The sequence below is a fragment of the Triturus cristatus genome, chromosome 2_2 (genome assembly GCF_964204655.1).
Source record: "Triturus cristatus chromosome 2_2, aTriCri1.1, whole genome shotgun sequence".
Taxonomy (NCBI): Eukaryota; Metazoa; Chordata; class Amphibia; order Caudata; family Salamandridae; genus Triturus; species Triturus cristatus.
Window position 1 is genome coordinate 1,193,428,761 of NC_140582.1, and position 15,225 is coordinate 1,193,443,985.

General features: G+C 42.4%; 1 protein-coding gene across 1 annotated transcript in view; it reads right to left on the minus strand.

Annotated features, from left to right (window-relative positions):
• The window catches only part of LOC146863367 (uncharacterized), a 214,722-nt gene that overhangs the window by 151,819 nt on the left and 47,678 nt on the right, over window positions 1-15,225 (minus strand). The window contains exon 3 of the mRNA XM_085642799.1: window positions 13,200-14,049. Within this exon, the coding sequence (XP_085498925.1) occupies window positions 13,200-14,049 (850 nt within the window). The remainder of the gene's footprint in view (window positions 1-13,199; window positions 14,050-15,225) is intronic.

Below are 15,225 nucleotides of genomic sequence, written 5' to 3' on the forward strand. Positions count from 1 at the left end.
CTGTGACTGGTGCTTTATCCCTTTCTGTACTATTCTAATTTAAGGCTTAGAAATTCATATCTCTGATTCCCTTTATTGGATTTTTGTCATGTTGAGGACATTATTTATTAAAATTGACTACATTTTTCTAGATTAGTTTAGGGTTTGTCTTGTATTGTGTTTTGACTTTGTTACTGTTTTGGTACTGCAGAGATACTTTGCACATTACCTCTAAGTCAAGCCTGTCTGCTCTGTGCCATAGCTTCCAGAGGATGGAGCCCTGGTTAATTTAGTGACTTTAGTTATTCACCCTAGCACGGATTGTGGTTATTGCTGAAGGTGGTTCATCATCCCCCTTAACTAATACCCCGGTTACAAGTATAAAATATACTGGTAAGTGAGGCGAGGCAGATGGACTAGTTAATACAGTGATACTGATAGGTGATTTTTCTGATTACAGGCCTAATGTCATAAGGTATGCTGGGGTTATGCAGGACTCAATATATAAATACAAAAATACATTCACTGTTGTCAGTTATTAGTAACTTAGGTATAAGCCAGGAGGAAATTAAGGAGTTGTTGATTGCCATGTTAGTTCTCACATACATTTTAAAATTGTGCATAATAAATAATGAATTTGTGAAATAATTTCTGGGTGAGGCAAGGGCTCTGTAACATCATCTGCAGATTAGCAATCTCTTGACAGGTCTAACTGATTCTTAACACTTCTCACAAGCAGGCATAACACATTGAGAGAAATGAGATACACCTGCCAGTTTTAATTTTCCCAAAACAGGGGAATCTGCCTTTTGGTCTAAGGAAATATATCAGAGAATACAACATTGCATTGAGGGTAAGTTGTCTTTGAGTTAGTTTCAATAGTTTATTATTTGTGGGACTAGGACACCTTAGGGTTTACATTTAATTGATACCCTCATGGTCAAAGACACAATACCACTTTCAACCCTCTTTGAAAGGTTCAACCTACACTCTCTTAGAATGTTAACAGGAAAAGTGATGTGTTTAAAAAAGGCACTGGTAGCATATGGCAAAAAATAATTACCCTCATTTCTACCCTTAAAATAATCTCATCAGCAGAGCAACCTTTATAGGTAGGTAGGCTTTTTCAACAGTTCTACTTGCTGGCTTTACCAGAGGATCAAGGCTCTTGAAAACACAATCCTGTTTCAAATATGCATTACTTGGTAAGGCTAAAGAGACAGATCATTAATGACCTAAGATTCACAACAGCTGTGCACAATATCACTTTTAAACGAGTATGCATTGCCCATGATGTCGCCCACATTTCTAGACACTGTTGGTTCTTTTCTGCCATATTGATGGATTGTAAACCACAATTATTTTTATTTGAAACATTTGAGGAGTAAAGAAACATGATAGACAATTACAATAATGGGAGATCTAAAATATGCATCTATAAATATATTAACCAGTGGCGGTTGCCACTGAGCAGTTATAGTTAAGTCAGCGGGTCTATATGAAATGCCTTTTTTATTTTGCTAATACATTTGCTCAACAAAAATTTCCCAAAAGTTTCTCTTTTTTTGGCTAGTTTGTGCATGGAAAGTTTTGGAGTGATCCCTTAAGCAGGGGCTGAGAAAAAAGGGAGGTTTCAAAACAAAAAATCCCCATGCATTTTCAATAGAATTTCTTAAGAACTCTACAGCAAAACCACCTGAAAAGAATTACATAAATTTGGCAGGAAGTTAGATTTTGATCTAGAAAGCGTGCTTTTTGTGATTTGGTGTAAATCCTTTCAGTAGTTTTTGAGATATTAAGCTCCAAAAACATTTGTATAACTGGGCAGTTTGGTTCAAGGGACTCTTGTGATGGTCCATTGAACTCAATAAAAAAAATAGAGCCTTCTGATTGGCCTAGGGGGCTTTTCACTCGCATGGGAGAAAGGCTCTGATTGCCTGACAGCAACATGAAACAAAATGTTGCTGGCAGCCATTACAGGACTCGGGCAGTTAATCCCCTGTCCAGCAACCTTTTAAACAAAGCATATAAGTGGGCAGGGTAGGGTTACCCTACCCTCAAAGAACCCGTTTTTTTCTACCATGGTTCTAGACTCCCACGGAATTGTGAAACAAAAAAAGAAAATGGTTGGGGAATCATGGTGGGCACTCTCCCAGCCCATTTGGGCCCCAGGGACCCCATCCTCTGAGTGCAATTTTTCTTTAAAAAGATGTCATTTTGCAGACCCCCGCCTCAAGCCTTTGAAGACCCCGGGGGACCGCATTCCCCCAGACCTTGCTGCCTACTTTATCAATTAAGGGAAGGGGGTATGCAGCCCTCCTCCCAAAGCCTTTAAAGACCCCAACCCCACTGGGTTGAAGCTGCGGTGCCCCCTTCCCTGAGCTTCTTAAGGCCCCGGGATCCACATCCCTGAGGTAGGCTCACAGACTGTGTCCCACGGAGCCCACACCTTGGACACAGTAGTTTCCCCTGCCCACAACAATGCTTGCAGGGAAACATGTGTTTGCTCCCCATGCTCCCTCCTGGTGACAGCATGCTTAAATGTACCACCGGGTGAGAGGAAAAATGTCTTCCCTGTCTGCAGGAGCATGGAAAGGGATGGCATATCTGCTCTCACTCGGCAGGAGCTTTAAAAATGCTCACACCCGGTGGAAGCAGACTTGTGTCTCTGCCCACGCTCCTGCTGGCAGGGTAACACAGATTGCTCCAGCTCCCCAGGAGCAAGCATACAAAGGCTGCTCCAACCTAATGTGAGCAATTCTGGCTCCCCCAAAATGCAGGAAGACAGCTGGGGCACGGGGGTCTTGGGGTTCCCCCACATGCCCCAAACGTATTGCTTACTGGGTGCCCGAGGTAGGAACCAATGGTACTACCCAGAAAGTCCTAAGGAATGAAGTCCCCTATTGAGGCTTGGAGAGGGGTGAAATGTCGCATCCTTCCCCTTTAATATGGCATTCTGCCGGACAATGGTGTGCCTAGGGCCGATTTAGGCATGGGAAGGAGGGCTGAGTGCTCCTCCCTATTTTTGGCATTTGGCCGCGGGGAGCAAGCGAGTCGCTGTGACTTCTTAAGGCTCGGGGAGGGTGGCCACACGCGCTCCCCTTTTAAATTGGATTTGGCCCTCAGAGATTGGGTCCCCTGGACCTATTAAGGCTCAGGGAGTGAGCTGCATGCCCCTCACCTTTTTCTGCCATTCAGCCCCAGGAAACTGGGCCCCAGTGGCCTTCTCAGGGCTCAGGGAGGGAGGCCATGCACCCTCCTTATAATTAAAGTATGGCCTCAGGGGATGGGTTCCCCATGTCCCATTTGAGCTTGTGGGGCGGTATACACTTCCCTCACCTATAAATGAACTACGGCCCAGGGAATGGGGCTCAGTTGGGCATGGGGGGCTGCATGCCTCCTGCCCCCTTTAATGTATTTTTTGGCCCTGGCAGATAGGGCCATTGGGGCCAATAGTGGCTTCGGAAAGGGAGCCCTGACCCCCCTCATGGTTTTTCAAAAAGAGGCCTGAGGGATAAGATCCTCAGAGCCAATAGTGGCTTGGGGAAGGGGGGTCATGGGCCCCCCACCTCATTAATAAATTAGAATGCTCAGCAGGATAGGGTCCCTGGTGCCTCTAGAGGATCCGGTAAGGGGGCAGTGCTCACCTCTTTCTCCTTTTAAATAAAAAATGCCTGAGGGGATGGGGTTTCCGAGGCCAGTAGTGACTTGTTTAGGGGGTTACGTGACCCTCTCCCCTGATGGGGGATAAAGCTGTATGTATAGTAACAAAATACTACTTAATGTAAAAAAAAAATGAAATTACCTGAAAACACAAAAGGTTAAAGTGACATTATAGTTAGTAATTGTATTTATATCTGACTTCACATTGAAAAAAACATATACATTCACTGAAAAAATTAAGGGTTAAAGTGATATAATAGTTAGGAGAAAATGTCTGTGAAAATGTGATGGTTTAAACTCACAAAACCAGACAAACTCACCAGTTATATTTAGCAGGGCTGACTGTAACTTGGGCTCTTGCCATGCACTGCTGATATATAATGTCACTCATGACATGTTCTATTACATAATGTATGGCATCACTGATGACACCTCAAATGACATCATTGATGACATCACTGATGATATCATTCAAGCTACGTTTGTACTCAATACTCTAGGAGTGTGGCATTAGAGTTATCAAAATCAGTTCAAAAGTGCTCAGAATAATGTAAAGCATAATTAATGTAATCACACATACTACCCCCTTAGGTGAAGCAGGCTTGTGTTTCATGCAATATTGATGCTATAGCATGCACTTCCTGGGTAGCCGAGTTCATATTAACAATCTGTTAGGTCTGTGCTTCCAATGGAACAGTGTGCTCAACGTTATCCTGTCAACAACATCACTTTATTCATGTTGCTCAAGCACAGCCATTTTTCCCGTTGGGCTCTCTCTTGAAGACGAGAGGCCTAGGCAATCACATATTAACAGAGTATGACTTCTATCACCAATGCTCTGCTTTTGAAGGTAGATCTTTCCAAAATAGAACTGTATGACGTTCTACCGACAGGGCGTTTTCCTCTTTAGTCGGCCTTCCATGCGAAGCAAGGTTTTTATGAGGCATTGTTTCATTAGAAAGTAAGTACTTGCTCTAGTTAGAGCAGACTTCCGGGCATAACGGTCAATGAAGAAAATCTATTTATTTATTAATGTATTTAAAATAATTGCTACATTTTACATTTATTCATAGTTGTGATCATTCTTGGTTCTGCAGTCTGCCATACAAAGTGTGTTAGTTCATATTTTAGTGTTTGTAATAATCTATTACATATCTGTCAGCTATGTCTAGAGAAAGCCCCTCATATGATAAAGATGACAAGGCTCAAATATTGAAGGACAACCAGAATACCTTCATCAAGGATTCAATCCAATAAACTGTGACTGAGTCCATGTCTGATATTTAAAATAATGTAGAGACTATGGAATAGCTAGGATTCAAAGCATGTGGAACAGAAACTTGTTATTGCGATGGAGCAACACAGTATATACATTTTTCAGTAGAAGCCTGGTATATCTGAATCGACAACACATAGATATTTTTCATCTGGCATTCTAGATTCTGATCCTCCCAAATGAGAGTTTTCCAATGTGGCTAATAAATCAGACCTCCCCACCCAAATAATACATTTACATGATACAGATGATGATATGGATCAGTACGATACAAATGCTAATGATAATAAGGGTGATTTGGGCCTAGATGAGGGTATATGGTTTGGGCCTTTGGAGAAGAGGCATACTTTTTCTCTTAATGAGGGTAGAGAGTCCTCATATAGGACAAATCATATGATTTTGGATGCTATGGGTGAACCTATGCTCGATCCTTCATTGATTCATCATCCTAATTAGACGAGAATGAGTGCCATCAGATTACTTGACACAATATAATCTGCCAGATTGAGGTAAACTCTTGATAAGTTAACTCATAACATGCTTCATTCACAGAGTCCTCACCCTTCTTTATCAAACAACATTACTGCAACTCCTGCTATTTGTAACTCTTGTTTACCAAATTCAGGAACAACCCAAAATAAGAGGTTGTTCGAGCCTGGTCTAACTGCCAGGACAGACTACTGGATCTAGCAGATTCTCTTGTGAGGATTCTTGATATGGGTTGAAGGATAGAGGGTGAAGGGTAGAGGGTGAAGGATAGAGGGTGAAGGACAGAGGGTGCAGAGATTGATCTAACAACAGTAACTAATTGGATACAAAGAGGAATTTACCTTTTAGGAAATGCAGCAGTGGCCCCAGAAAAGTTTAAAAATCCTATGTTGAAGATTGATCAAAAACTGGGGAGTTTGGCATCAAAAGAAGCAGATCCATGGGCAAACCAATTTTTATTTGGAGATTCCTTCACTAAGGAAATGAGTAAATATGTCTACTGTTTTACCTCCATTGATCAATCTGTTTTTGTTACAAATAAAATGTAAACCTCTGGTTTTAGGCAGAGCAAGAAAATACTAAAGTTGCTTCCAAGAGTGAGCACTCAATACAACGGTTCTCATGGATACCAGTAACACTTTAAGCCACATTTTTTTCTCTCACAGATGCAAAGTGGAGAAGTGTGGCTCAATGATAAGAGCGGCAAACCCTGATGCAGAGGTCTATCCTGGGACCAGGGTTCAATTCCCCGCCTCGGTGGGTCTTGGGCTCAAAAATTCCACGGACCTGATAATTCTCGCCTTGGTGCCTATTCCAATCATGGAGTGCAACTCTGGGCAATAGCTTGCTTAATCTCCACAACGGCCCCCACAACGCTAAGGATGCCTGGCCTCCACCTTGGGGGCTCCCAGGAGTGGACGCCTCACAGGGAAAGCCAGGATGGGTTCCACAGCGGTATTCGTACAAGCGCCTTGAGACCCTTGCGGGTGAGTAGTGTGCTATACAAGTATCAATTTTACAATTTACAAAGTCTTCTAAAACTGAGGCTGTGAACAAAGAGAATGTCAAAATCAGGTTAACCTTTTTAGTTTTGGTCTACTTCCAGTAGGAGGTTCTTTAGTGTTTTCCTTCCTGCTTGGGAATGTATTGGAGGATATCCATGGCTTTTGTGAAAAATACAAGGTTATTCCATAGATCTTTCTGAAAAGTCTTTTCACTTGGTTCATCTCGCTCTGCTTCATTGTTTAAGGGATCAAGAACTACTAGTAATTCAAGAATTAGATTTTCTACTGCAGAAGAAAATGACTTTTTGCCTAGAAAAAACAATATGTATTGCTCAGTGTTAAACCTCAAAATAATCCACAGTTTTGTAGTGTATTATTATTCCAGAATGCAGTCTGTTATCCATCTGAGGGATTGTTACTGGTCATATGACCTGCTGCTCTCCTCTCTCACTCTCACCATGCTGTTGCACCCCTTTCTCTCATTACACTTTTGTTATTTCAGCGTCAGACGTTTTGCTCTATGTGCTCTTCTGAATCACACTTTTGCTCGTTTTCTCTTTTCTCCCTCCTCTTTTTGCTCTTTTACAACCCTTTTTGTAGCATTGCTTGCTTTTTTTCTCACGCCCTTCTGCTTTTGCAACCATTTGTGCTTTACTTCACTCTCTTTGCTCTTTCTCTCCTTTTTTGCTATTCCTGCTCTTTGGCCTTTTTTGCTATTGTGACCTTTTGTTCTTTTCCCCCTTTTTTTGCTCCAGCAATTTTTCTCTTTCCTCTCATAGCTCATTCTTTTGCAATTTGTTTTATTTTGCTTTTCTTGTGCTATTGTGCTCTTTTGCTTTTCCCCCCTTTTTCCTACTCATGCCACCATTTCTGCCTCCTCCCACTCCCCTGCTCCTTACCCGATCCAGCTCCTTCCTGCTGCTTCTTCCCGTCTTCTCTTGCCCCACCCACTATCCAGCACTTCTCACACCTCGCAGGACCTACTTCATGGTGGCCACAGACAACAGGTGTACCGCTGGTGCTCCTATTGTGCATCAAATGAAAGCCCATCTGTGTCTGTCTGCGCCTGAACCATGCCCAGTGCTGCAAACCATGGTTTGATGACCACCCGCAGCTACACTACCACAACCCTTCATGTTATCGACTCTGGATGCCAGGACGACCGCTGTTGTCATGCACACCACAGTAGGACCTTTCATCTGCACCCACTGCCACTACCTCTACTGCAGCACACTCACATTCTCTACCCTCATGCAGACCACACCCAAGCCACATCTTTCATGAATGATTCTTAAAACATGTTCACTCTGTAAACACAACACAAAGGTCTAGGACCACATCGACACTCTCACAGCAGAAGTCCTCTTTCTCACCGAAACCTGGATTAACTCAGCTTTGGCACTCAGCATCACTGCAGCCATCCCAATGGTGTACAAGATTGTTAACCAAGACCAACTCCTCAAGCCAGGTGGAGGACTCTCCATCATCCATGAGGACAATATCAAATGCACCACATTCACAGACACAGCACATGTACCTCAAACTACAAGCAGATGAAAGAACCATGATCAAAGAAACCTTTGCATACCGACCTTCAGGACCATGCACCAGCTTCAGCAACCTCCTCAAATACCTCATTGTCCCCCCCCATCAACTTCAAGGGCTTTATACTTCTCAGAGACCTCCATTTCCATCTAGATGACCCCTCAAACCCCAAATCCACATATCTACTCAATAACCTGAACATCCTTAACGACTTCCAGCTCCCTGGAGATTGCTTTGAATCCTCAAAGGCCAGCCCTGTTGTTGAGCCCCACATTTACACCTGCACCCAGGACTACCAGAAGTGACTCCAGGGATAGTTTTCTGGCCTCCTGTTCAGAGCCACAGGGACATAACAGGCTCCCACCACCTTGAACCCGTACATGGACCCAGCCCCCATGAGTCCTGAACCCCCAAGAGGTGTCTCACCAGTCCCGGGCCCTTGGTTGTGAAGCCAAATGTGACTTGGTGGCCATTTTCCCCAAAAAAGAACTGACAAAACTTGGCCAGCAAGTGCTCTGAGAACCAGGAGGAGACCGGGACAAACCTGCTCGCCTATCCACCGGCGGTACCACGCTATTCAAATAACCTGCTGCTGTGTTCAGTGTTGCTCCCACTTTACATTCCCCAGTTCATCCATTGCTTCCTCTCACAAATCTCTTTGGTTTTCTAGTTTTTAACTTTTTTCCTTCCCTCCCGCCACATATTCCTTTGCAGCTCCCTAGTCTCCCACTCCCTGTTAACACCCAACATTGGCTACTTTTAACACCCACTTCTTTGCTGCCCCCACTCCTGCGTTTGCTGTCTTTGCAATTGTTTTTAAATATTTTAGAGGGCTCAGCAGCTACAATTTGCCTGTGGGCAAGTTCTTTGTCAAAACAACCTTTTACATATATTTATGTATTTTTGTTTTATTTAATGTTCAAAGATTGGTGTCAGCGTAATCGAATGTTAAATAAAAAATGGCAACCATGGCATCCCAAATGCTAACATGCATGATGATGCAGGCGTGTAATAAAATGTTTCTTTCTACGTGGTCACCCCAATTTTTTGTGGAATGATGCAGGTGGTTTTTAAATGTGGCAGACTTGGACATTACTGTCTAATCCCCAGTGTATGCTGTCTGACCCCTAGAAATGGGGTAAAATGTACTATTTCCCAATTGAATTTAACTTTCCTCAATCTAACTTTCCAGTAAGGCCATATTATATAGTACACAACATACACCCATGGCATTGAAGTTAAATGTAATCTGTGGAATGTAGCATGTATCATGCCCTCGACAAAGCTGATCAGTAAAACATAGACTACACTTTTATGCCTGATATTACCAATGCAGATTTTAAACCTGTAACCAGACTTGTCCAAATAATAGTTTGTTACAGGTGGGAAACCTATGTAAATATTAAGTAGGTAATCCATAAGTAGGCCCTGCAGACCACGTGGTTGTGTACCTAGTATTTAAAGGGGAAACATGTATGAGTTTATGCTTTGCATGTTCAGTGACATAACGAAGCTTGAGGGGGCACCCCGCAAAGTACATGGAGGGCCCCCCTCCAGACTTCATCAGGAGCTCTCAGGCCAGGTTACTGTGGGGTTCCCCTTGGAGCTCATTATCCCCCCCCCGCACTTCAGGGGCTGCCGGGGCCTTTCTTATGCAACAGGGCACGTTCCTACAGTGACTAGCTCCTAATGAAAATATCTAAGTTACCTTTTAAATCATAACTTTGGTTTAGAATCCATTGAACCATTGTTTTTAATGTGCATTAAAAACCAAATTCAATGGTGAAATTATATTGTTTTACAAATACACAGGAAATTTAACTTTTAGAAAAATAGAATTTTCCTATCTGATGCTGCAATAGGCTAATTTGCATTAGTCTGCCTGAGATGTCCTTCCTGCCTGTGGCCTGGACCTTCTGGCACAATTAACTGAATGTGAGGAATGTGACTCAGCTTATCTTAAGAAAGGCAATTGGAAAGATGTAGAAATATCATTATTTTGTAATGGCCAAGGTGAGGCCTGTCTGATCATGGTTAAGTAGTAAAGAGACCTGTAGAAGAGGCACCTGGCTGAATTCCCAGTAAGAAGATGGCTCCGCCAGATTTGGTGTGAGCAAGCAGCAGGGGATTGCTCATTAGCCTACACATAAGCCTGGGTGGACCAGCATCCTTTTCCAGGGGTAGAAAGGATCTGCTATGTTGGATTGCTATGTGAATGGTGCACTGTGGCTTACAGTAAAACATACTGGATGATTTGAAAAAAAGAAATCTTTGCTCTTGGGACCATTTTACCCATTTGTTAGGGAGTAGCCAGGTAGAAGGGCTGAACCTGCTCCCACTTATAACCAAGACCAAGAAGTGCACTCCAAGAGTCCTATTTGGATACAGGGACACGTAAAACTGCTAGACCCAGAAAAAGCCAACCTCTTCCCTTCCCTCCCCAACCCACCGAATACTGGTCTCACACCCTTTACCCGATCGACAAGTCCCCACACTCGGAGCTGGTGGGAAATGTATTTGTTAAAACCCAACAGAATTGGGAATGCTGTGTTGGTTTCCGAGCGGAAAAATCAGTCTAACACAGTCATTCCAATTCCTATTTGCCTTGTAATTGCACAGTACTGGTGTGGATTTACTGTAATGGTAACATTGCTTCTGATTTTATCCTCACCTCAGCGCAGCACAACTCATAATCAGGTCCTAAGTGCTGACCCTGAGGTTCCGGGATCCTTAGAAGAGAAACTGCTCCATAAAGAAGAAACTTTGGTACAAGAACATTTTTGACCTCTGGAAGACCAGGTCTAACCAACCAAGGACACCCACCAAAGAGGCAACCTCAGTGGGCAGGATTTTTTTTCCAAATAAAGACTTCAGTTGACCCTTGCAGCTACAGGGTTGAGATTTGCTGCACCATGCCAGGGTCTACTTTCAGATGAAGCTTGACTTACTGAAGGTTTTAGAGCTTCAATAAAGAGATTAATGGCCTGAATTAAAGTTCGGCAGATGGGAAACACTGCCATAATGTGACAGGACTTCAGTGGGTTTGAAATGTCCATTTTCTGGTTTAGAGCTCTTCCTGTCAAAAATAATACCTCAGGGTGGAAAGTATCCAATGCATATACAATTTCAAGAAGACTTCACCACGTACAGCCTTCAAACTTGAAAAGAAAAAAATGAATAGTATCCCCACAGAGAGACAGATCAACACATTTTCAAGTCAATTTTTTAGAAAACTTCTTCCTTAACTTAAATCCAATTTTAAAATGTGAGATCCAAGAACTAAAGCATTCAGCCGAATGTGCTTCGTCCAAATTCAATTGAACTTCATCAGGGCTTTCTCTTATAATTTGTTTGGCATCAGCCAATAGTATCCATGTTTAAATGGTTATGTGCAACCATTATTAATTCAGTCTAATGTGGCCATTTGCATCCAATCAGGCAAACTCGTATGTTAAATTCCAATAGGCAAGGGTTCCAGTATCCCCAATCCAAAACCAGGCTCAGTATCGGGAATGCACCGTCCCATCCAGCCTTCAAACTTGCCCCACTGGCAGATTTCTATTTGCAGACAAAAGACTAAGGGCCAGATCTATATTGTGATGGATGGCCCATTTCTCCACCAGGGCGATGAAGTAACTTACTCCGCCACCCAAACGTAGATGCTGCCCTGCAGTTTTAGAAATGACCACCAAGCAAGTGGTCATTTCTAAAGAATTGCCTGGAACTGCAGTCACGGTTGTTCCGGTCAATGTTTTTTGCAGTTTGGTGCAGGACTTTATACCAAACTGTTTCATTTTTATATTTTCAAAAAGAAAATCCAGGAGCAGGATTTTCTCTTTGATAATAAAAAAAATAATGCCCGCACCACCAGGGTTTGCCTGGCAGTGATGAACAGTAAAAAACGGCTGTATGTCTGACCATCCTAATTGGGTGGACAGACATACAGCCAATTCCCCAATGTCCCATATTTTGTTGAGCTGTGGGAGAAGGTTGAATGCAGCAGCGACAGGGTAGTTACTGCCGTGGCCAAACTATGGCCTGCCCACAACTAAATTGGGTGAGCTGACCACTACATTGGCAGGAAGGGAACACCGTCGCTTTTGCAACAGACTTCCCTCTCCTTCCACATTTAAATCGGTCTCTGGGTCTGAAGGCTATTTTTTTCACTGGGTTCACCCAGTAGGCTTAGGCGGCATCGTGGCCACATCAACTGGTGTTTAGGACATGATCTACCACAAGCATAGATGTGTTGCTACTTCTTGACATTTTCTAGCTTAATTCCTTACCTCCGATTCCTCAGATTGGATTTTGTTCATTTTGGTGTCATTTTTCTATTTAAGTTTACTTGATTATTACTAATTTGTTGTGGGATTAATTTTCACGTTTCCAACATTAGGCTTGTCTGCTCTGTACAATAGCACAGGGGGTTAGCCCAGGTTTAAATTATTGAAAATGTGTGTTAAACCTTACTGGATTTTGGATATTTTACTTAGGAAGGGCTCACGTCCTCTTGAACGAATAACTCATTTTCTTACCGTGCTCGCATATACTTCAAATGCTGGGTTGACGTAGCATTATGATGCAAAATTAGACATGCAGGAAGACATATGTGGGACGTTTCACTTTTTCTATATCTTTTGTCCTTTTTCCTTTAAACAGCACCAGCAATAAGCCTTAACAAAGCTAATATATTTTCATTGGTAGCCAGAAAGCGAGACCTACTGGTATAGCCAATGTTTGCTATTAATGGGGTACTTGCTATCTGCATTGGACCTTTTCTGGGGACTTCCATTGGAGGGCTGAAAAGTTTTAGAAGGATGATAGGACATCTTTGATTCATTTTTGCTGTCACTACTGGTCTATCTCATTCAATGTTTATATTGGATGTGCCACAGCTTGGGTTGGAAATTACCCAAATCAATTTAAAATTACAATTAGAAAATGTGTTTTGTAGTTCCTGCAACCAGAAGAATTTTGATGAGGGAAAAGTGCAGATTATAATGATGAAAATTATATTAATCACTGATTGTAAGACATTTGAGTGCATGATATTGTGAAATGGGAAAAGGGGCACAACTTAGTCCACCTGGCTAAGGTGTCATGCTCAGATTTGGGTTGAAAAAGACAGTGTGATGGAGCAGAAAGGCAGGGTGACTATAGCTTTCCAAAACAATAATTTATTAAGCAGCTAGCATAGTTGTTAAATTAGTCAGAAAACAACATCTCATAAATGTCATACTCACTCGAAGGTGCTTTTAAGTGGACTGGTGCTGTCCTTGTTATCATAGTCTTGCAGAGTGACCACCTCTGGGATTGTATCAAGGATTGTGCCACTTTCCACCAGGAAGTTGAGTCTCAAAATCTTCTGAATTGTCTTATCCTGTGTGAACTTCATATGTCTGTATATACGATAGTCCTTACCCATCTTATTGGCTCTCCTTAACCAAGGGTCATTCTTATGAGTAGGTGGTGGCGCTTCCCACATCATCCCATCCTTATTTGAAACACACCAAAGTTCTCCTTCATAGCTAAACCCCATGAAATGTGTTAAATTCCCCCAACCAGATTTTCCTACGTTTACGCTTTGAATGAGCCATTCCCCCAATATATTTGTTACGGGGGGATTTTTACGAAGTTCACCCCTCCAAACAACATACATAATGCCTTCTGGGTCAAAACACATAACATCAAAATACTGCCAATCTCTGCCACCTAGGAGAGTGGCTTGTTTATAAAGCCAGGATATATGTTTGTTGGTAGGTTCAGGGCCTTTATAAAATGCCCCAGCTTTGGTGATTACATAGAGAATGCCTCCAGGACTGAAAGAAATAAACTTAAACTTGTCCCAATCACCTCTTCCGATACATTTCGCCAACTGGAACCAGTCATTCCACCGTGATGAAGGTGTTGGCCCTTTGAAAAGCTCGTGCCCACGCACAGCAAACATCTCACCTTTTGGATTAAAGAAAACATGGCTGATGTTTGTCAAAGTTCCTAATTGCATGGCTCGTTGATGGTAGTTGTCCCCCTCTGCGGCTGGAGGTAAACCAATCAAGCAGTTATTGCTCTTATCAATACAAAACAGCACGGTCTCTGGAATGAAAAGAAGGCACACATTATCCCACAGTCCTTCATCAGACCCTTCACATGAGCTCACATTCACTCATATATGGCGGCCATTGTATCTATGGGTGTCAGCAGGACACGTTGATACTCATGGAAGCACACGGATGTAGCCTCCTTGTGAAAATCTGATTTACTTCTCTCCATTAAATATCCATCTCAAATTACATTTGATTAAATGCTACAGTAAGTGTTACCCACACACAGGCAACCTCAGAACACATGCAAAGTCTAGGTTTTCAATGATTAAATAAACAGCAATGCTTGTTCTAGTTTTGTTTTTAATCCTTTACATTACAGTTCATTAACAACATCTAAAAACAGATCATTCCTCTATATATTTTATTATCACTTACTAACATTCTTAATTTGCATCTAAAGTTTAGACTTTTTTTAGGTATCAAAATTGTGTTTTCAGCTTATCAGAATTGTGTTTGCATTTCAGAATGAAATGTTGCTAGTCTAGAAATAAGTAATCTGGTAAACTGTGGTAGCGTTTTATTTCTGTTTTTGGGATTATTTGTTTCCACGACACTGGGGGCATATTTATGTAGGATTTGCTTTTCCCTTGTGCCACGCAAGGGTGCGCAAGGGCGATGCAAAACCTAAGTTGGATTTATCAACCCATGCAAGGCCACCTTGCGTGGCCCTGCATGGCTTGATAAATCCAGAGTAACTCAAGGCAGTGCAATTCACGGTTTTCCATTACTCAGCCCCGGGGAGGCGTTTCATGGGAGGAGAATGGTTGTTTCAACACATCCACCCATGGCGTTTGGTACATTCCCAGATTTACAATTTCTGACAAATATTGGAATGAGTCAAAATGCTATGTCTCCTCAAGGGAGGCATTACAAGGAGAAATATTGATTTTTCCTCTTTCTGCAGCACACATACAAAGAGGAAACAGCCTCATAGGGTTGATTTTGTGGAGCCAGGTGTCACTTCCTTCACAAAACAATCTTGCTTACAATGCAGGAAAATGTGGCTATGCTCCATTGCGTAGGTGGTTTAATAGCAAATGCTCACCAGCACACCAGGAGCCAATGAGTACCTTAAGGATTGGCCTAGAGATAGGGGCACGGTTACCCTTGCTGACCTAATCATAGGGCAGAGGTTAAGAAGTAGACAAAATCCTTTAAAAGAAGC